This window comes from Mus caroli, unplaced genomic scaffold (genome assembly GCF_978045245.1).
Source record: "Mus caroli unplaced genomic scaffold, Mus_caroli_1 scaffold_6, whole genome shotgun sequence".
In the NCBI taxonomy this organism is placed as follows: domain Eukaryota; kingdom Metazoa; phylum Chordata; class Mammalia; order Rodentia; family Muridae; genus Mus; species Mus caroli.
Window position 1 is genome coordinate 83,540,702 of NW_028227261.1, and position 23,098 is coordinate 83,563,799.

Below are 23,098 nucleotides of genomic sequence, written 5' to 3' on the forward strand. Positions count from 1 at the left end.
TGTTGAGAACATTCTATCAAATCCTAAGCCAGAGCTGAGGGTTTTGGCTCACTCTGTTTTCTACACCCTGGTCCTTCTTGAGCAGTGTTCTAGGGACACAGGAGTTGAGAGATAAAAGAAGATACCCTTTTTATGGAATTACTGTCTCAAGTTATAAAGGTTGCCAACAGGTGATAAGTCTCCTCTGTGCACGGATGGGTCTTCATTAGCTAGGTAGCCATAGAGAAGAGCAGTGTGGGAAGGGTGCTTCCGGAACTTTATCTCTGAAGTGCTGGTTTGCTTCTAAAGTAATTGGTAGTTCAGTGTCTGTCACCATCAGTCTGAGTCCCCAAAAGATGAGGCTGAGAAAAGGGTTTCACTTTGGAGATTTGTAGGCCAGGTATGCCCTTCGAAGTGACTTGGAAAGAATCTCCATGTGGTCATCTTTCTAACCCAGCAAAGACCTAAAGTTCACAAGCTTCATGGAAAACTTGTTGTAAAATAAAATTTGTGGAGGATCATGCTCTGTGTGTCTCCGGCTCGAGTTTTAATCTGGCAGGAAGAGGAAAGGTCAACATTTCTCACTCACAAGTTAATGCTGTCGACATTGTGTGGATTTATGAAAATTGGCTAGGGTGTCGCTAGAAGGTGCCCAGTGCCCCAGCTGCTGTTGTGATAAATTGTGTAATATGGCTTGGATTAAAAATAATACTCATTTAATTTGTTTAATGATACCAGCATGAAAAAGCCAACACTCCTGTTCTGAAATCCAGCACACCGACGCCTCGGAGCGACATGCCAACCCCAGGCACCAGTGCTACTCCAGGCCTCCGTCCAGGTCTTGGCAAGCCTCCAGCCATGGAACCCCTTGTCAACCAAGCAGGTCAGCACCCCTTCCCCTACTGTGCTTTGTTTCTTCTGCCCCAGCTTGATGTGCTGTCTGCTAATCTCCTGACAGTTTGCCCCTGAATGTGAAGCACTTGGAGCTGTTCTCCTGTCTAAAAAGGCATGGTAGCAAGCACATTTGTCCTGGATTCCAGCAGCTGCACCAGTTACTCTCCAGCTGTTTACATTCAGCTTCTCTTTTATTTAAAAATAGTCCAAATCCTAGTGGTTACAGTAAAGTTCCTGATAATTATTCCAAACATAATCTTACAAGTCTGTCATTGTATGTCTGAGTGATGTTGCTAATATTAAGCCCCTTGTCAACCAACCAACCAGCCAACCGAAGTGGCTGATTTTGTAGCCAATGTATACATTTTGCTGCCTATAGATGGCTAGGTTTTGTTTGTTTGTTTTATTGTTTTGTTTTGTTTTTTGCTACATCTTTGGGAGTCAGGAAGTTGGGAGGTTTTGCTGATACTCTAGCCCATGAGGTCACTCATAACGTTGAATTTGATCTTCCTCATTGGACAAGCTAAAAAGTAGCAGCCTGAGTCCAGGGGAATTAGGCACCAGAATCCCCTTCCTAAAGCCTTGCTCTGGTTTGCATAAATCCAGGATTTGGTTTTCATTTGGATTTGGTACCAGGGAGTGGAAAGTTCGGACTCAAGGAGAAATCTTGGATTTTATCCAGAAAGTCTTCTTTTGAGATTAAGTCAGGTAAACACGCAGACTCTGTACCTTGGCTTGCCCTTTATGAATTGAGTGCAAAGATGTCGATTAATCCTCCTGGCTTCCTGGTGCGGCTGCTTTGCCAATGAGGAAATATGGGGGTTGTGCTTTCTGTCCTTGAGGAATGGACCTTGTGTCTAGATTGGGGATCATGATTGCTATCCCCTGAAGCCCCGCCCATCATCATAACTAATGACTAGAATCATTGGTCAGGTTTGGCATGATAGTCAGTCTCATCATACATGGCATGTTTCCTTGCAGCAGCTGGCCTGAGGACGCCCCTGGCGGTGCCTGGCCCATACCCTGCCCCCTTTGGCATGGTGCCCCATGCGGGCATGAACGGAGAGCTGACCAGCCCTGGTGCTGCCTATGCAGGTCTACACAGCATGTCTCCACAGATGAGCGCTGCAGCTGCTGCAGCAGCTGCTGCTGTGGTGGCCTATGGGCGCTCCCCAATGGTAGGTCATGTGCTTGGGTGTGCCCCAGGGACTAGGCAACCCAAAGGGTTCAGGGCCCAAGGTGTGTAGTACTCAGGCAGTGAGCTTCTGGGTATACAAACTTGGATGAAAGGCATAGAGTTGCATCCTGGGTGATTGGGTCTAAGATATATACCCTTACTGCCTTGAATGGGATACACCCAACGACATGCTTGAAAACCGACACCAAAGATGATTCTCACTGTTCAAGTCCCATATTTACTTTCTTGTCAGCTTTGGGCTATTAAGCTAGAGAAAATGTCTTTTGTTTCATTGTATCTGTAGATGAAAACAGCAGTGTTTAGAGGTCCTTGGATGGATGGTTCCAGAATAGGTCACCAATTTTTTTAAATCTGAAAATATTGAAGTGATTATAGTCATGTATTTTTGAGCTCTTTTCCCTTTTTTTCCATCATAAAAATTTTTTTGAGAAGCCTTAGCCTTTTCTTTCCATGCCTATATGTTCTTTAAAGAGAATACTCTGGCTTAGGTAAAAGAAGCCATTTTTGTATGCCTTGGACAGATTTTAAAGCCATTAGGCCAGTCTTTCCATGTTGCCCTATCTTTTGCCACTCAAATGGACTAGTTTTTTAGCTAAAAGATACAGAATTGCATTTGAAAGGTAAAATTACACAAGGAAAAGGAGTAAAATACAACTCACAGCAAATCTCTCCTGTAAGCCATTGGAAATATATTATGGTCAGGTTTTTTTTTTTTTTCCCCTTTACCTCCTTGGGTAGATTGCCCCTTGTAATCAAGTGTTAAAGTGGCTAATTGTTTTTATGGTGCACAAATAGGGATAGCATAGAGTCTATAAATACTGACCATGATACATCGGTTTTGGTTACCATGATGGGGGGGTGGGGTGGGGGTGCTCTTGTCATTTGAGGATAATAGCCTGTTACACTTCAGCATTCCAAAGTTCTCTAACCTGTCCCCAAGGAAGAAAAGAATGAAATAGCCCATGGTATTAGTGCTAGACTGGTTAGTATTCTTCCTGTGCTTCCTGTCCTGCGTAAGGCAGGACAGCTAATGTCTATGGAAAATGTTTATCCTGGAAAGCTGGTACCGGGAGTGTACAAGTTGATCATACTTCATCTCCACATCACAAAAAGGAAGTGGGTTTGTAGTGTTTTAGATGAGGTTTCCACACTGTACCTTTTCTTTGGAAAAATACCAGCCCTTATTTCTGTACCCACTGAACATTGCTTAGGGGATATATGGATTTATTATATGAACTAAATGTCCACAGAGTGTACACCTTGCATGAACTGAGTCTGCCGTGCTGTACTTTCATTTCCAGGTTGGTTTTGATCCTCCTCCTCACATGAGAGTACCTTCTATCCCCCCCAACCTGGCAGGAATACCTGGAGGGAAACCGTGAGTACCTTTGTTCCTTGGTTTTGGTCTGTTTCAGAAGTGGTAGTGTCAGCAGTGTGGAATCCCCAAGGGAAGATAGGTTTGGATGTTTCCAAGGAGACTTCTAAGGAGTGCTACCACTTTTCTATAAATACGTAACTTGTAGGTGTCATGCCTCTATCTTCTCCATGAGTGTGAGCTCCTGGGCTCATGCGTTTAGTTATTTTTGAAGAGAAGCAATAGAAGAGATGACAGGTAGGAGGAAAGAGCTGGAGATGCTTTTTGCAGGAAGCTGCTATCTTGATGTGTGGTTGAAAGACAGCTGCTACATTTTCACTCATGTTGTACACAGGTAAATTGTCAGAAACTCTTAAAAGCATAGACTTAAACTGCTAATCTCTTTACCCAGAACAATGCAACATTTTCTGTGTTTTGGTAGAATAAGTTATTTGGTTGGTTTGTCTTGTGGAACACCCATGTCCCACTTTTGCTGGGTACTTTACTTTGCCGTATAACACTTATAAGAGGCACAGCTTCCTTATGAGGGAACAAGGGACGTAAATTAAAGGATATAAAAGCATCCAGAGTGTGAAAACACTGTGTTGTTTTATTCTGACTTATTAAAGAAACAAATAAAAAAATCACTCCCTTTTAGTGTAAGTTAATAGAAGCATTCTTTCAAAGAGTTACTGATTTTTCTCAAGTTTTATACAAATCAGAATTAAAATGTAAAAGCAAAGTCAATCTCTATGTGTGTGGGGTGGTGCTGTGTGGCTGGGGGTATTATGAAGTATTGACTTTACAAATGAGAGATTCTAAAGGGTATGCCTCGGGCCTCCATTTAGTCCTTATCTTACCCCTTACACTCAAGGCTTGTCTTTACCTTCTATCTTTGTGTCTTGAGGGAATATGAAGGACAAGTAGCTGTCTAGTAGGAAGAGATACCGAGTTGCAATACTGGAATAGATGGTTGGTGTTCAGGACATGTGTAACGTAGACCATATTTCTTAAAGTTTGTATATGCATGTGTTTGTGTGCACGTGGTTATAGATGCACCTAAACATGCACACAGGCATGATTTGAAGCAAAACATAGGGATATTCTAAGTCTTTCCTTGGATTGTAGGTATCTGTATTTCTTTGTGTTTGAAGCTGTGCTAACACTAGTCTTAGTGATACTGAAGGCCCTGCACTCAGGAGGCAGAGTCAGGGTGATTGCAACTTTGGATTCTTAGACTATACACCACAATGCTCTTTCAACACCACCACCAACAAAAAGGCCTACAACTATAATTTAACATTATAATGTGCTTAGAGACAAAGGCTATAGTAGCAGATTGTTAAAACTTAAGGTGTTCATTGATATCTGGATCTGAACTGCCACTACTAACATGTATGCGGAGATGAGGTGAGCTGCAGTATGTGCGGAATACAGAATTAATTGATAGTATGGAATCAGTGAAATTCCCCATTACTAGGTTCTGGTTATGAAGTCTTATTGCTACGATTAACCCATTAGTTTGCCTGAGTGAATACCTACAATTTATTCCTCGGTGCTTTCCAGAGATTTATAGTGATACATATAGTCAGAGTGATATTTCTGAAACAGGATAATTTATTTGAAGAAAGAACACAAATTCTAAGTACTATTTGATATAAGAGTCAGTAGTTTTGAAGTGACTGTCAGCTGTCTAAAGCTATTAGTGACTGGGCTCATTTGTGACAGTGGCAAGTGTTTACAGACCATCCTTTGATAGAACTGATTGGAGGCACTTAAGAGAAATAGAGACAAATCAACATGTCCTGGATAGGAAGAACAAAGAATAACAATTATGCAAATAAGTCTGAGAAAGAGCAGCTGAAGGAATATTTGGTTAGGCCTGCTGGAGGTGGGATAGGTATTCATGGTTTCAAAATAATATCCTGTATTTGAGAACAAAGGACTCTTCAGGAATAGGCTTCTCCCTGTGTTTCCTACATTGAGGGCCTGGTAGTGTGGCCACTAAAAGAACAACTATCAACTACAATTCCACTTGTGTTAAGTTATGTATAGGCAGAGCAGTAAATGACAGGTAAACACACACATGAACAAAATTGGGATGGGAAATGCCCTTAGAAAGGAGCATACACAGTGCTAAAGCTCATGTGGGAAGCACTATGTCAGCCAGAATCCATCAAAGGGACAGCCAGATCATACAGTGGGAAAGAAGTAAAGGACTCATGTACACATGGATGAGTGCCTCCAGACAACGACCTCTGGGTTCAGCTGGGCTGGAGAGACATTTACATCTGTGGTATAAATGTTGATGTCTGTATCAAGTTGGTTATGGTAACCTCTTCATGTAACAGCATACCTCTGAAGAGATATGCCCAAGGACAGGCAACTTGCAAATGTGAACATCTTCAGGCCCTACCCCCAGAGGCCACACTGTGCTGCCAAATGGACATCCTCTTGATATTTGTAGGCTCACTTGCAAAACACAGCATTTTACCCATTGCTTTAGTCTTTCCTTATAGGGTACAGTTTGAGGCCACCACATCTGCTCATCAAGTTTCCAGGCACTGTTACTTCTTCCCTGTGCCTCTTGTATTGGGACCTACTGCCTGGCTAGAGGGGACCTGAATGGGAGCTCACAGCCCAGGAAGTATGTGGTACAAAAGAAGCATTTGTCCTCTACTCTTTCAGTCTTGCCATGGTCTTGGGGCAGTGGTTTTTCATTTTCCGAATGCTGTGACTCCTTAATACAGATCCTCATGCAGTGGTGACCCCAACCATAAAATTATTTTTGTTCCTACTTTATAACTAATTTTGCTGCTGTGACAAATTACAATGTAAATATCTATGTTTTCTGATGAACTTAGATGACCCCTGTGAAAAGGTCATTGAACCCCCAACGGATATGCAAGCCACATGTTGAAAACCACTGTTATGGGGACTAAACTAAGGAGACAGATTGACAGAATGCACATAAATTGTATTAAGTTTTTATGTATTGTTGAGATTCCTCACAAGATATTAACCTTATAAAGAAGAATCAAGGCAGATAACTCATACAAGAACACTTATACAGAATGGAATGATGACAAGACAAGGGAGTTGTAGTAGCTGTGATGTTTTGGAAAATGAATGGAAGAAAGGATTATTTTGATCTAGGGTTCCTAGACTTTGGTGATAAGCTGCAGGGTAGATAAGTTTAAGACTTTGTTTTATGGGAGGTGGCATAGAAAGTCTTTCAAACTAATATGCCAATGAAATATAATTTAGGTGGTGTCTTTGTTTGCTTTCCATTGCTGTGGTAAACTCCATGACCAAAAGTAACACGGGGGTGGGGTGGCGGGGAGGAAAGCGTTCATTGAACCTGCATTCTTAACTAAACAGCTTATCATTAAGGAAAAAAAGGGCAGAAACCTGGAGCAGGAACAGAAGGAGAAATATAGAGGGATGCTGTTTGCTGGCTTGCTCCTCAGGCTTATGTTTAGCTTTCTTTCTTACACCTCCCAGGACCATCTCCCAAGGATGATGTGAATTTGGAAATGCTTGGGATTATACAGTGGTGGGACGCTTACCTAAACCATAGCTCTGTTGAAGACTTTGCACACATTGCTTGCTCCCTCGGATGTCGTGCCCATGGAGCCTCCACAGATATATTTTCACAGACATTTGCATTCTGGTAGCCCTCTATTAGGTCTGTGACATTGACCTTGAATTATAGTCACATGAGCAAGTCCTGTTTCTACCTTCTTCCTCCTAGTAGAACTAAAGTTCCCATAATTCCCTTGTCCCTTGAGCAGAGATACCCTTTTGGGGTAGTAGTTGAAAGTCAGACTAATTATAATTGGCTGCAGATTGTAGAGTAGTGTACTGGCTAGTTTTGTGTCAACTTGATGCAGGCTGGAGTTATCACAGAGAAAGGAGCTTCAGTTGGGGAAATGCCTCCATGAGATCCAGCTGTGGGGCATTTTCTCAATTAGTGATCAAGGGGGGAGAGGCCCCTTGTGGGTGGGACCATCTCTGGGCTGGTAGTCTTGGGTCCTATAAGAGAGCAGACTGAGCAAGTCAGGGGAGGCAAGCCAGTAAAGAACATCCCTCCATGGCCTCTGCATCAGCTCCTGCTTTCTGACATGCTTGAGTTCCAGTTCCGATTTCCCTTGGTGATGAATAGCAGTATGGAAGTGTAATCTTAATAAACCCTTTCCTCCCCAACTGCTTCTTGGTCATGATGTTTGTGCAGGAATAGAAACCCTGACTAAGACAGGTAGTTCAAGTTCTTTCACCCTGTGCTTGAACATCAGGCACATAATTCTGAAGTCTTCTACTTACTTGTTTAGAACTTAAATCAGGCTTTTAAAGTTCTTTTGGGTGTATAGAGCCTAAAGGGAAAAGAAAATCATGCCATTAGAGAGAAATTCCCTCTTAGGAAGAAACTGTTTTATAGTAGGTAACTTCTAGCCAAGAGGGGCTCAGTGCCAGCATCTTCCATCCCATCTCCCTCTGCCTTTTCTGATGATTAACATGGGTACCATAGCTAGCTAGCTTAGTAGATTTGAAAACTTAGTTGTCTTCACACTTAGATGATGTGTTAGGGTTCTTCAGAGAAACAGAACTAATATATAATAGAGAGGAAGGGAACTTCATATGAAGAATTCACCCACATGATTATGAAAACTGAGAAATCCCATGGTCTGCCATCAGTAAGCTAGAATCCTGGGGAATCTGACTGAGTCTGAAGGCAGGGGAATGGGATGGATGGGAAAGGTATAGCAGTTTCAGCTGGAGTTTCAGTCCAAGTCTGATGGCCTGAGAGGGTACTGGTGTCACAATGACAGACCAGGCTAAGCAGAGAGTGAAATAAACAATAAACCTTTCTCAAACTTTTTGCTGTTTTGGCTGGGGTTTTTGTTTTGTTATGTATTTTGTTTTGTTTTGTATGTGCTGTTTTTGCCATTGTTTTGGACAATGCCCAGTGTTGCCTGCCTATATTGGTGAGATGCTAATGTCTTTAGAAACACCTCCCAGACACAGCTAGGATGTTTTCAGCCATCTGGGCATTCCCTAGTCTGGGCAGATTGACACATAAAATTAACCACCACAGTGATATTTGGCTTTTGAAGGCTGTTGCCTGCTAAAAATAGTGTCTATTCTGTGTTTTGCTTTTGCTGTGTGGGTATTAGTTTAATTTGTTTTCAACTGCTGGGTCGTCTGGTTTCTTTAGTTACCTTGAATCAGGGCTTGTCTTTGATGTGTAGTTATAGTTGTCCCTCCACAAACCCCCTTTTCAGAAATGACTGCGTTTATGAGATAGGAATAGAGCCTGTGTATTTCTTCTTCACATTTATTTACAACAGGTGGTTTCTTTTGCTAGTATTTTAAAATTGTCTAACATAGCCATGTTTCCTCCAGAAACCTTGGGGCAAAACCTTAGGTTTTGTAGTGTTTGGCAACCTTGCTCTGTTGGAAATGTTTACCACGTTAGTTCTTGGGCATCTCATGTTGACTCTCCTGAGTAATATCCCTTTGTATCAACATCTTATATGTTTTTTTTCTGCTAGTGATCAGGCAACAGTAGATGACTTGTTCAGACTCAATGGTTAAGCACTAGTTCTTCTATGGGTTGATGGAGACATTTCATTCGACTTTAAAGAGCTGTGGGACAGTAAAGGCAGAAATGTCCTATGTGATAGATGCTGTAGTAAAGATTCAGAGGAAGAGCTACCTGCAGGGAGTGGTGGATGGGACCCACGTGATGTGTACCTGAGAGAGAGGGGATGCTCTTCTAGGCAAAAGGGAACATTCCAAGTAATGTGGGACAGACACCTTGAAGATTGGCAGCAGGTGATGTTTTGGGGGCTGGCTTGTGCTCCTAAGTGGCAAAGAGCTTTAGTGCCCTATGAAACAGGACTAGTTGTCTTTAAAATCTTGAAGGACCTCAGAATCTGTAATGAGGCTAGAGAGCTAGTCAAGGTTTTTGAACTGTTCAGGCTTTTTGTACCTGTTATTATAGTAAGGACTTTCACATCAGCAGTTCCATGTCCTTGGGCAACAGAGACTTACCCTTCGTCTCTAGAGTCTCTGCTTCATTACTGTTTACTGGATTCTGCCAGTGCGGTTTGATCAATTTCCAGGTCACCAGCAAGTCTTTAAACACAGGTTTTCCTTTGGTTGCAGAACACAGCATAGCTTTGTTAACAGGAGACAGACTGCTTGCTCAGAATACATTCTTGCTATTCAGCTTACTGTTCTGGGAAGAACCTCAGGAGAGGACCCTTTCCTTTTAGCACTTCATTGCTACCATGTGCCCAATAACTGAGAAGCCCTTTGCTCTCAATAGGTGCTGATTTCATTTCCTTTTAAAGTGGTAAGTCCAGTGGGCTTTCCTTTTACCTCTCTAGTTACACCTCCTGATTTCAGAATGAGAAGTGAATGAATCAGTAGGAGTTTAGCCAGAAGGCTATGGAAACAGGGGCCTCCTCGTGGGTATGGGCTTAGTGTAGTAGAGTGGTCCCAGATCCTTCAGTTTCTGGGTCATAGTTTGCTACTACTGTCCTCTTCCCTGTGGACATTTGTTCACATCTTTACCTATGGACTTGTCACTGAGCTTGATCTTGTGACCCACTTACCTCATTAGACATCTCTTGCTTGCCTGATTGTTCCCACCTGTGTTTTTCTCTTTTCCTGGATCCCAGGATACTTGCACTTGCCCACCGGAAGGATTTTCAGCAGAGCCTCATTGGCTGTTACATCTGTGGTGGGTTAACAACACTGCTGTTTCCTGGAAACTCACTGTAGTTCCCAGTACTGTCCAAACACCAACCCTTACAAACACCAATCCTTAGCACCAGAATGTGCTCCTATTGTATTCTTTTTGGTTTTGAGGTGTTGTTGTTGTTTTGTTTGTTTATTTTTTGAGCCCTGTGCATCAGAGAACAGATATCTCATAGGCTGGAGAATAGCTAGTCAGTAAGAGCATACACTTTTGGTATAGCTATCGAGCTAGTGCCCCGGGTAGAGTCCATTTCACATAAAAGTTTAGGTTTTTCAGCCTGGTCTTGGACTTAATGTAGTGGGTGAGTTGGTTAGGAGAGCATCCCTATACTTTTTCTTGAATAGATAAGTGGGCCATTTAAAAGATATAACATAGGTACAGAGCAGTGCATGTAGGATGTGTATACTGCTCAATTGCTTTTTATTGGCAGTACCTACCTCTTCCAACAGCAATTACATGGAGGAGGAATACAAACCTTTCTCTTAGAAGGTCTGCTCATCACTTCAGCCACGGGGAAAACTGATACTGTTTTTTGCCTCTTTATGAGCTTATACAAACATAATCAGGCCATTCTTTCGTCTGACCTTATCTGTAATTCAGGTCTAAAAGAATAGTCCTCACTTATTGACAGTTTCAGATCAAGTGCAATCTGAAAGTATTAACACCATAAATAAACAGATTTTATTTATGTGTTTAGAGAGGGAGACAGAAGGAGGATATGTATATGTGTATGTGTATATGCATATGTATGTATATTGTGGTGTGTATATGTATGTATATTGTGGTATGTAACAATGAGATTCTGGGATTCTGAGTAGTAGATTTGCTTCATGTCACATGGAAAGTCAGTTGCTGTCTTATCTATTGGTTTTGCTCTATCTGAATACACTAAATATATACACGTGATCGCACAGTCTCACAATATTGTTCAGCCTAGCCTCAAATTCAGGGTTCCCCTGCCTCTGCCCCTGAAGAGTGCTACCCCAATCAACCTCATATATTGTAGTTTGTGCATTGTGGTGCTTGTGTCTTTAATAATAATGACCTCAAAGTATAAAGGTGTTGATTTGATTAGAATGTGTGATACTTGTTCTGTTTCATTATTACTATCTTATTCTTCTTGATTTGTAAATTAAACAAACATAATGTTTAAATAGATTCCGTAGATTGTACATTGGAAAGCTAGCTATAATGTGGTCTTTTGTTTTAGGCGTCCACCTGGGACCCAGTAATGTATACCACGAGGATAAGGAAAGGCAGTTGTGCTAACAGTTTGTTTGCAACTTCTCCATTCTGTTATTCCTAATTCCTCAGCCTATAGAGAAGGTAGTGTCTTCTGGGGTCTCTACCATTGATGTTGACATGATACCGTGTTTTGAAGGTTCCTGTTATTTTTGTGGGTGAATAACTAATTCCAGCCATCTCTGATCCCCTCTTGTTTTTCTCTCTATGGATCCCTGGAGGATGGCTCACAGCCTGAGTATTGTTCTGGTTTGTTCATTTGTTGAGGCTCTATAGCTTCTTAGCCCCCAGGACTGATTTATTAGCATCCATATGGGCTTCCCACGGGACAGATGGGTGTTCAAAGCTCTCATTGCAGTGTAAATCCATTTTAAATTGCCTCAATATGACGCTTACAAGCTCCTGTGTTGTTGGAAAAAGAGCACACCTGGGAGATAGATCTCCCAAAGACTAGTAGACAGCTCTCCCATCTGTACTTGGTACAGATACTTTGTTAATCTGAAACATTTAACTCTGTAACCAGTGGGATTCTAATTGAAGATAAAATAGCCTCCCACTGAAAACCTGGCATTGCTGGAAGGGCACCTGATGCAAATTTGTTTCCTTGTTGGGGCCCCATCTTGATGTATGAAGACCAAGTCTATTATGAGGAACACCATTCCCTAGGCAGGAGAGCCTCGACAATGCTAAAAGGAGAAAGCTAGGTGAGAGTAAGCAAGTGAGGTTGGATCCATGTGTTTATTCTCTCTGCTCTTGACTGGATTTGATACTTTAGTCTCCTTGCTTGACTTCACCTTAGTTGGGGACTCTAACATGGGATTGCAAGCCAGGTAAACCCTTCTTTCTCGAAGTTGCTTGTTGTCAGAGGTTTGTTGTTGTTTTAATCAGAGCAACAGAAATGGAACAGAACCATTACATAACTTTGCTGGTAGATTTTGTCCTACCAGTTATTTGAAGTCCAGAATTCTTGAAGGGCAGAAATAATAGACTCAAACCTCTAAGCTTTGGTAGTTTTGTCTCCAAGGGAACAAAGTACTATTTGATTGAAACTACTGATATCCCATAATAAGTATTGTCAGTCCCTATTCAAATAACTGTATTATGCATATATATATTTCGGTATTGGGAAGAATACAGAGAGTCTTTCTGAATAGAAAAAAGTCAGTGCGTGATTTAGAGGATTGAAGAATTAAGGGCTGAGGGAGTGAGATATATATATAAAATCTCCCAGAAAATTCTTTGTGGCTCCTGTTCTGTAGCTCAGTTATTCAAACTGAGTTATACTAGCTGATTGCTAGGCCTGATGACACAAGCCAGCTACCCTAGCTAATTGGGGAGGTTCAACAGGAAGATGAAAAGTTCAATGCCATCCTGTATGACTTAGTAGTACTCTGTACCCAAAAAGGGGAGCTAGAGATAGAGTTCTGTAGTAGAGACGTTGCTTAGCATGCATAAGGCACTGAATTTCAAACCTCCACAACGCAAGGGAAAAGAACCAGAACCAAACCACCAGAGTAACCTTCATTATTCTGTCTCCATCACTAGGAGTCATGATAAAACAGCATTGTTAACAGCTGGTGACATATAGCCTCTTTCCAGTGGCCATTAAAGCCAGTTTTCCAAGAGATAATGGACATTTAAGATCTTTTCTGTAGATGAAGGGAGGAACATTTAAAGTCTCATTTATTTGATATGTTGCTTCTATGGAGGGAAATAGTAACCAATCTTTATTTCCAGGCCAGCGAATGTGCATTTTAAGTACAGCCTCATTGAGAGTTCATATTGAGTATCAGTTTTCAGTTTTCTGCCAAGTTATTTTGTACAGTTGAGTTATTAGCAGAATAAAAAGTTCAAGAGCTCTGTTAGTATTTATGGTGTTTCAGAAAGGACTCATCCTTACCCAAGGAGGTAGCAGGAACAGAAAAATCCTTCAGGCTTTGTTTATGCTTGGTGACAAGAACTCCTAGATCTGTGATGTCTGAGCTAGGAGACAAATGGGGCCCTCCAGTTTAGGATGAGAGGAGAAGCCCTGCACATCTTCCACTCGAGAGTGGCTTTGCTGTGTGTTTTATGATGCCCATTGTGTGCTAGCTCTAGGGAGTCAAGTAGCAATTTAATACAGTGGAAGAAAAAAAAAATAAGTCTTGAATTTTGTTGCCAGAGATAAAAGTACATGATGAGGATTAGGCTCATTTGTGCTGAACAGGGAAGAGAACTGCAGGCAGACTACATGAAAGTTTCACTTGCTTATGAAAGTCAGCAACCCAGGGCAGGTGTCAGCCCAGCAGGATCTTCTACCACCTTCTGAAGTGACTTCTCATCTTCAAAGTCAGCTTGCAGTCTGAAGGACTTTCTGAGTCCAGTCAGCTTGCTTACGTAGGCATTGGGAAGGAAAGGCATCACTCGTTTTTTTCTTTATTGTTTTCACCGAACCTTGGCCTTGCACACCCTATGTAGAGCTCAACCCTGAGCTGTCCCCAGTTCCTTTGCTTTACTTTTGGAAATGTTAGAGAAACTTTAATTTTTAGGTAAGTTTCAGGTTAATAGAAAAATGTGCAGAAAGTACTCAAGTGTCCCCCTTTCCTAGCCCCCTTTCAAGTAAAGAACTAAATTGAAAGTCCTCTCTGCAAGTTCCACCTGCTTCCCGTTGTACAGCATTTGCTGCCCTGGCTAATGTGGACGGGGAAGATGCTCTTTTAGCTGGTTGCTTTGCCTCCATCAGATAAAATTGTCATTTTGAGGTAAATATGAGAAATTGTTGGGTAGGAAATCTGTCATTTGATATCAGAATTTCTTTCTTTTTTTCTTGGTTATGTAAGAGGAGTCTGAGACAGAAGTGTAAAATAATATGTTTTAAAAGCAGTTTTTTAAAAAAAATTTAAGTTATTTTATGTTTACATGTATATTTTATACATATATGTTAATATACCATGTGTGTCTGTTCATGGAAGAAATAACAAGGTTTCAGAGCCCCTAGAAGTAGATTTACCAATGTTTGTGAGTGCTGGGAGTAGAACCCATGTCCTCTACAAGAGCAACCAGTGCACAGAACCACTGATATCTTTTCCAGAAACTCTTTTTGTTTGCATGTTTATATGTTTGTATTTTCATTATAAGATACATTATTTTTAAGATTTGTTTATTTTATGTATATGAGTACTCTATCTGCATGTACACCTGTGTGGCAGAAGGTGGCATCAGGTAATATTACAGATGGTTGTGAGGCACCCAGGAATTGAACTCAGGACCTCTGGAAGAGCAGACAGTGCTCTTAACCTCTGAACCATCTCTCCAGCCCCATGATTAGAGTTCTTAAAGACATCATCTTAAGTGCTTTAAATTATAAGAAATCATGTATGAGGGATGTAGAAGGCTACATCAGTTTAGAAGCACATTTTTATAGTGAGACTTGAAAGAATACTTTTCAGAATTTGTAAGAAACAATTAAAAACATTTAAATTGAGTTTTATATACTTTATAGAGTTTTGTATACTTTAGAGCATTGTAGAATAGTAGCTTGAATGCAGACTTTAACTGTTGAGACTTTTGAATTCAGAAGGAGAAACCATGACAAGAGCGTGCCTCCTTCCCATCTCCAGGCTGCAGCTCCCTTTGTGATAAGTGCTTTTCTTCCATTTAGAGCATACTCCTTCCACGTTACTGCTGATGGCCAAATGCAGCCCGTTCCTTTTCCCCCTGATGCCCTCATTGGACCTGGGATTCCCCGACATGCTCGGCAGATCAACACCCTCAACCACGGGGAGGTGGTGTGTGCAGTGACCATCAGCAACCCCACAAGGCACGTGTACACAGGTGGCAAGGGCTGCGTTAAGGTCTGGGACATCAGCCACCCTGGCAACAAGAGCCCCGTCTCTCAGCTGGATTGTCTGGTGAGCAAGCATCAGGTTCACCTGAGCCATTTTCATAAGCAGAGAGTAGAAGCCCCTCTGTTTCCTATGTTAGGTGGTCAAGCTTCTGCCCTATTCATTCATTGAGTAGGATTCAGTTATTGCCACTACACTGGTTAAATCCCAGTGTTGATAGACTTATTTTTGGAGATGTTTTGCAGTGGTTTGGAGCTCACTTTGAACACATGATTTCTAAGATGGTATCCTATGCAATAGAGAAAAAGTAGTTAATGTGGACTGTTGATCCCAGCTATCTACTCATTGTTAAATTTCCCTGTAAACTTTAGCTAAATATTAAACATCAACATTTGCTAATATGGCATGAAAACCCTTCCAAACTGGTTTGGTATTGTCAAGTGGGTGGGAAGGTAGCTTTTCCTTTCTGCCATAGCTGTAGTAAGACTGGAACAGAAAGAATTGTCTCCCAAAACACTAAGCTACTCTGTCAAGAACTTAGAAGCACCTATTTGCCTTATGATTGCCAGACCTGTAATGTTGTTCTTCAGCAGACTGTGAACTGGGCTGTCCTGACTATATATCTAAATAGTGTTATTCTCAAACAAGAAGGGCAGATAAAGACCTAACAAGCAAGTGAGGGGGGGGGGGGGGAGGGGTTGGTGTGGGTGTGTTTGGGGTGATGCTTTTGTTGTGATAGTGCATACTTAGACTGAAAGCACTCTTTGTCCCTCTATCTGGGTTTGCTTAGATGGAGAGTCATCTTTTGGCCTTTTGATTAAGAAAGTTCCATAGGACAATAGCTATGGTAATATTGAGGAAGCCAATCCATTAAATTCTTAAATAAGTACTCAGAACTCATTGGGCAGTGTCAGAAAAAATGAAAACGAAAGCATGTTTGGGGGGTCTGCACTGTCCAACAGTAAATGATGGTGCGGGCAGTGTTCTCCACAGGAAAGTGCACTCACACCTGCCTTGCACCTAGATGCTTTCAAGTCTGTCTGTACAGTTGCAAATCAGGAATACAGCTTGGCAGCCCTGTGAGTTTATTTACTCTTTGGAAGAAGACAATGGCAGTTGAGCCCTGGTCTTTCCTGTAGAACAGAGTATTCATAAAATCTCTCTTGAAGTTAAAAAACAGAACAGCATTTAGGAATACACAGTATTATCAGTTGGCAATGCTCCACAGTGATTACATTTTTCTATTCCACAGAATAGAGATAACTATATCCGTTCCTGTAAATTGCTACCTGATGGCTGTACTCTCATAGTGGGAGGGGAAGCCAGTACTCTATCCATCTGGGACCTGGCAGCTCCAACTCCCCGCATAAAGGCAGAGCTGACATCCTCAGCCCCTGCCTGTTATGCTCTGGCCATCAGCCCCGACTCCAAGGTCTGCTTCTCATGCTGCAGTGACGGCAACATCGCAGTGTGGGACCTGCACAACCAGACCCTGGTGAGGTGAGTACAGGGACTTTCCTAGGGAAGCCTCAGTTAAGAAGCTGCTGTTTGTTGAGTGTTGAAACAGAGGCTATCTGGCCACCTGTGGGTGACGAGCGCACTTGGCATATGCTAGAGGGTCACCAAGACCCTCTTTCCCATTCTTTCGTCCACACTGAGATGTCAGATGCGGCTGTGTCAAGGGACAACATAATGTGGAGTAAATGATAATACAAGAGTCTCCAATCCAAATGGTTTGAGCTTGGCCAGTGTCTTGTTTGTGCAGATGGAAATCTACTGACACAAGACAACAAAAAAAACATTAAAAATAAGCTTTCATTGCATTGAAACCACAAAATAGCTTTAAAATAATCTGTATTTCTCATAGCTAACTAAGAGGGTTATTCCACTTGGAAGCACATGGGCTTTTTTCTTTCCCTTTCACTTTCAAATTCTAAGTTTGGTGCTCTGTGGTAATAGGGGATGGGGGACCTTCTTGACATTGAAGTTTCTAAGCAGTTCTATTCTGGGTCTTTTCTGGTTCTGAAGGTGGGTCCTGACCTCTCTGATCTGCCCTGGCGAAAGCATGCTCAACATGTAGAGTCAAATTTCTGAAAGTCACTGCATGCACACACACACACACACACACACACACACACACACACACACCCCATCTGCCAACCCCAGACCCCACTGTGCTCATGTTCTCTCTACTGAACTGACTTTGTTGCCTCCTGCCCTTCCAGGGGTCAGAAATCCTTGCCACCCAGTTGATTTGGGATGCCCTTTGAACATGGTGTGAAGGTCCTGTGAAAAGAAAGCCTTGTACTGGGGCTGAGAGCTGGCAAGTGTCTGTCCTCCTCAGTACTTTTCTTTGTCTCTACCTAACTCCTTTGAGGTCAAGAGGCCTGCTTGACCCTTGGTCTCTGGGAGTCCACATTTTCTCATGCAAGGCCCTTTATGATTCAGAAGGGCTGAGTACACAGAGTTCACACTGTGCTAGCAGGAAGGGCCCTACTGGAAGATTATCTTCTAAATGAATGTGTTCTTGGACTAAGCCTTTGACTTTCTGTGGGTTCAAGCCTTGGCCACCAAAGGACTGGTCTTTATCTTTCCTTAAGGAAATTGGGTTTTGTGTGTTTATCTTTATTGTCTCTTAGTACTTAAATTCTTTTCCAGACTAGGGAAGAGTTTCACTGGGTCTGTTTATCAAGAGGCCATAGGATACCTGGCTTCTGGCAGCATCCTGCAAGCCAGTCCATTTCTTTAGGCCTTGGATCTTGAAAAAGGAAACAGAACCTGCAGGGGCTGTTTCCTGTGCTCCTCAGGGAAAGGTTACTTTGATACTGCACACCAACAAACACTGACATGACACAGTGAGTCCAAAACCAACAACACAACAGTGTTTACCTTGAGCTCTGGCAGGAAATCATTATTCAGTCTGGTTTGTTTTATCAGGCAATTCCAGGGCCACACAGACGGAGCCAGCTGTATTGACATTTCTAATGATGGCACCAAGCTCTGGACAGGCGGTTTAGACAACACTGTGAGGTCCTGGGACCTGAGAGAAGGGAGGCAGCTACAGCAGCATGACTTCACTTCACAGGTGAGTGCTTGGCTCTGGCCTGCTGTGGAGTCAGAAGGGGTCTGTGGATCGTTCTCCCACCTCAGCATCATGCAGGGTACCATGATAAGCAGATGTGTTTAAAACCATAGACATACAACACACACACACACACACACACACACACACACACACACACACACAGGGGATGGTTACAAAGAATCCTGTGTGTCAAACCATGTTAAGATGCTTTATGTACACGTGGTTTTGGTGAAAAGAATTTATACAGTAGAGAATATACAGGTTTTCTTCAGCAGGATGCAGTCTGTTGTGTATATTAACACCATCAAATGCAGAAGGAGAGTGAAATGAATGTTAATTTGTTTCAAGGAGTCTTAAGAACATGTGAATACCCGTCTCCTTTCTTAAACTTAAAAAACAACCATGTTGAAGTCCCAACACTGAGGGGCAAGTGGACTCCTAACCAAGAAGCTATTTGCAATTGATACCCACTGGTAATGGAAAATCAGTTTTCTCCAATGGAGGGTCATTAGGTACATCTACTACCCTCGGGGCAGGCCCATACCTCAGAGTAATTGACCAACACAAACTCCATGGGGCATTGGGAGATAGGGGTCTTTTTTATGTTCTTTTGTTTGCTTGGGGGTTTTGGTTTTTGTTTTGTTTTTGTTTTTTGTTTTTTTGGTTTTTTGGTTTTTTTGACTTACTGATGTTTTGCTTGTTTGTATGTTTGTGATAGAAGGGCAGGAGAAAGAATATAAAGGTGGTTGGGTAAGAAGGTGGGGGGAGGGGACATGATAAAAATATATAATCATGATCACCTAGATCTATAGAAGGCTTTAGAGGCTTGACTCTAACACAAGGCAGTCCTACTACTTCAGCCTCCACAATACTAGGATTAAAGGTGTACACTACTATGACTGAGTAGAATTTTAAAATAATATAAAAACATAACAACTTTTGGAGACTGTAGACTTATTTGGCAGAAGCAGTTCTCACCCTTTACTGGTGTCTTCTTCTTAGTAACGCTGTTCTTCTGTGTATTACTCAGCCCCCGCCCCTTGCTCGCTTATGATGTGTTTTTTGTTTAAACGTAATAAAAATTTAAAAATCGGGTAAAAATGGAAAGCAACTACATATATTGTTTTAATTTCCTTCTGTTCCTCTGATAAGATATGACAGAAAGCAGCTTAGAAGAAAAATAGTTTAGTTAGTTAACTATTCCAGATCACAGTCCATTGTTGTCAGAAAGTCACATTGCTTCCATAGTCGAGGAGCAAAGAGGAAGGAAGTACTCACACATGCTGGTACAATGTCTGTGTTCTTTTCATTCACTCTGTGAAGGGGTAACACAAACGTAGTGGGTCTTCCCATTTCAAATAACCCAACTAAGAAAACATTTCACAGGCTTGCCTACAGGCTGACCAATCCAGGTAACTCTTCACTGAAATTCTTCCCACACAACTCTAGGTTGTATCAGCTCTCACATATACTAATGTAGGTGACTATTGATTTTAGTTTCAGAACTTTTCCTAGTCTACCATTCTGTGGAATATGCACAATATTATTTTTGGTCACCAGTTTTAAACTTAAGAAAATTTCAAATGTCTATAAATGTCAAACATATATATGCCTATATCAAATACAGACAATTATATTCCCTATCCTAAGCTATTGTTACCTGGCTAGTTTTGTTATATCATCCTCATTCCAAACGCTGAATTACATATCTTAGACATTGTATTTCTCACGTAAGTATTTCAGTTAGTGTCTTTTAATGACAACTTCCAATGTTATTATTAAAGATAATATCGTATTTCACAGCATGGGTGGAACTTTTAATCTTCCATTGTGTTCAGTAGAGGATTCTGGGTTGGGTTGCATCCCCTGCCCCTTCCCAGTGTGGATTTGGCAGATTAAACCCATTTTTCGACCCCATGCTTATGCCACTTGCTGACGTCTCACTTCCTTAATTTCTTGAGTAAACTCATCAGGGATCCTGTTTTACCTATAACAGATCTTCTCTTTGGGATACTGCCCAACTGGGGAGTGGCTTGCTGTGGGCATGGAAAGCAGCAACGTGGAAGTTCTGCATGTGAACAAGCCTGACAAGTACCAGCTGCACCTCCATGAGAGCTGCGTGCTGTCCCTAAAATTTGCTTATTGTGGTGAGTTCAGCTACAAGAGCTTCAATGGCCTAAATGGGGAAATACTTTTTAAAATATGCTTAGAGATGGTATCTGGGGAAAAATGTGTTGCTCCATGCAGCTGGATGCAGTAATTCTATTGCCCCTCAGAGCAGAGTAATGTGTGTCTCAGCCTGCTTTGTTAATTTGAGAAAAGTCAGCAGGCACTGAAATATATGGTAGGGGTGGGGCGTAATTGCTGGTGCTCTGAAGTGTGGAGGGTAATGATGTTTAGAATAGGACCGTAGTGAAATCACTATGTGCTGACTGTATAACCAGAATCCAGGGTCAGAAGGATGTTAGCTGTACTCAGATTCTTTTTTCCTGAATGAGAACAGAGAAGGGAACGTCCATGTGGAGACTGTGGTGTGCTTTGTGTGGCCACATATTTATTCACTCTGGCTGTGAGGATAGATGGGTGACTGATACTAGTTGCACATTCTGTATGCATCTGATAAATGAGCATTTCTGATTAGTTCAATATTGAATTCTTTTGCTCTCATTGTTTCCATAAGAATGAAAATGGCTATGAAACTGAGTCATGTACTGAATGTGTACATGCGAGAGTACACACACACACACACACACACACTTACAAACACGCTCAGGTGGGTGTCAAAGCCAGCTATCTTCCTGCCACTCAGATGACCAACAATGCCCAAGGCTTACCTGTTCTTTGACCTTCCCACACTGTCCATGAGGCTTGGATTCCAAGTACACAAGGCCACATGCTCGAAATCTGAATATGTAGACATGCTTGCACGTGTTTATCCACTCAGTAATCTCCAGCCTTCTTTGAGTATGAACAGGATCACACCAAGGAGCCTAGATGTAAAACTTGCCTGGATCATAGACCAACCCTTTGGACATGGACCTTAGTATGATAAAAATGTTCTCTTTGGGGGATAGCTAGATCATTTCCTGGATAAAAACAGTTGTTATTACTCAAGCACAGTGATGTGAGTTCAGCCTTTGAAACCCATGTAAAAAACTAGATGAGGTAGCTCACATCTGTAAACCCAGCATTTCTACAGTGTGATGAGAGCAGGAGACAGGAGAATGGCCTCTGAAGCTTGTAGGACAGCAATATAAACAATAATAAAGATCTTGTCTCAGTACAGGGGAACACCAGGGCCAAGAAGTGGGAGTGGGTGGGTAGGGGAGTGGGGGGCAGGGTATGGGGCACTTTTGGGATAGCATTTGACATGTAAATGAAGAAAATACCTAATTATTTATATATATATATATATATATATATATATATATATAACATATATATATATAAAACATATATATATATATGTTATAATATATATTATATAATATTGAACATCTGGAAAAATAAAAAAGATCTTGTCTCAGCAACAGCGCAGGAAAGAACCAGCTTTACAGAGTTGTTCTCCCATGTTCACACATGCTCCCTGGCCTGTGCATTTACACTCAGACACACATGCACATACACCAAACACTAAAACTAGTGCAAATTAACTAATTCCAACAGGGGGGGATTTTAATATTGCTGAAATCACCTGTGCCTTTGCTAATTCTAGGCAAATGGTTTGTGAGTACTGGAAAAGACAACCTCCTAAATGCCTGGCGGACACCATATGGAGCCAGCATCTTCCAGGTATGGACATGCTTACCTCGTGACCTTTGAAATAACTAGTGAGGCTGTCTCTACAATGGGACACATTAAATATTCTCTGCCTGCTGTTTTTTCTTACAGTCCAAAGAATCTTCATCAGTGCTTAGCTGTGACATCTCTGTGGATGATAAATACATAGTCACTGGCTCAGGGGACAAAAAGGCTACCGTTTATGAGGTCATCTACTGAGAATACCACGGCTTCATATATACAGTTGGATTGGGCCAAATGTTTGGAATTTGTAGAAATAGAAGTTATAATTTAAAAAAACAGAAACAACATCAAGAAACCTGAAGAAACCTGTTTCCAAATCTTGACACAGAACTGCTTTGAGTCTACAAAGCGAAGGCAACAAGCCTTATCAGTAGACAGCCAGCCGCCTGTCTAACTTTGGGCACCACAATCACACAGAAGCCAGGAGTGGGATAGAAGAGCTACCTGCTGCCTTGCCTGTCAGTCCTGCCTTGGCCCACTGTGAGCTTACCTTTCTGTTCCTTGCAATTCAGTTCACCTTGAGTCCTTTGTAGAGCAGTGGTGTCTGCAATGAACTTGTTTCTTGGTTTTGCATCTTGTGATTTTTTTTCTTTTTGTATTTTTTTGTTGTTTCAACATTTGTATAAATTGTAAATATATTTGGTTTATTACAGTAAAACCTTTAGTACCAGTAAGTGGTCTTCCTCCTTGACTCTTTTTAATCAATACAGTCGATTGATGTGGGTTTTTGCGAGTAAAGTCCATACACACATAGGTAGGTTCTTAGTACACTTGTTTTTGCAGAAATGCATTTGACTATGAACATCTGCTGTATTGGGACTGATCCCATCAAGTCCTTGGGGATCAACGGAGACTCAGGATCAGAACTGGAATTTTCAGTTCATGACAGCTTTAATAGACAAAATTGGAATTACCTTTAATACTCATTCTTTGAGGCTCTTGTGGTTAAGAC

At 41.7% G+C, this 23,098-nt stretch overlaps 1 protein-coding gene across 19 annotated transcripts in view; it reads left to right on the forward strand.

Moving 5' to 3' along the window:
- LOC110293557 (TLE family member 1, transcriptional corepressor) overlaps positions 1 to 22,833 on the forward strand; it is an 82,941-nt gene extending 60,108 nt beyond the window's left edge. For 4 of the 19 annotated variants that reach the window (XM_021161416.3, XM_021161415.3, XM_021161414.3 and 1 more), the window contains exons 12-21: positions 718 to 862; positions 1,480 to 1,581; positions 1,855 to 2,051; positions 3,373 to 3,449; positions 15,074 to 15,323; positions 16,510 to 16,757; positions 18,195 to 18,342; positions 20,339 to 20,489; positions 22,058 to 22,134; positions 22,234 to 22,832. In XM_021161416.3, coding sequence (XP_021017075.1) covers positions 718 to 862; positions 1,480 to 1,581; positions 1,855 to 2,051; positions 3,373 to 3,449; positions 15,074 to 15,323; positions 16,510 to 16,757; positions 18,195 to 18,342; positions 20,339 to 20,489; positions 22,058 to 22,134; positions 22,234 to 22,341 — 1,503 coding nt within the window. In that variant the 3' untranslated portion in view covers positions 22,342 to 22,832. Of the gene's footprint in view, positions 1 to 717; positions 863 to 1,479; positions 1,582 to 1,854; positions 2,052 to 3,372; positions 3,450 to 15,073; positions 15,324 to 16,509; positions 16,758 to 18,194; positions 18,343 to 20,338; positions 20,490 to 22,057; positions 22,135 to 22,233 lie in introns of all 19 variants that reach the window. The other 15 variants (XM_021161419.3, XM_021161422.3, XM_021161429.3 and 12 more) reach the window with 7 other exon arrangements.
- Positions 22,834 to 23,098: the final 265 nt, after the last annotated feature.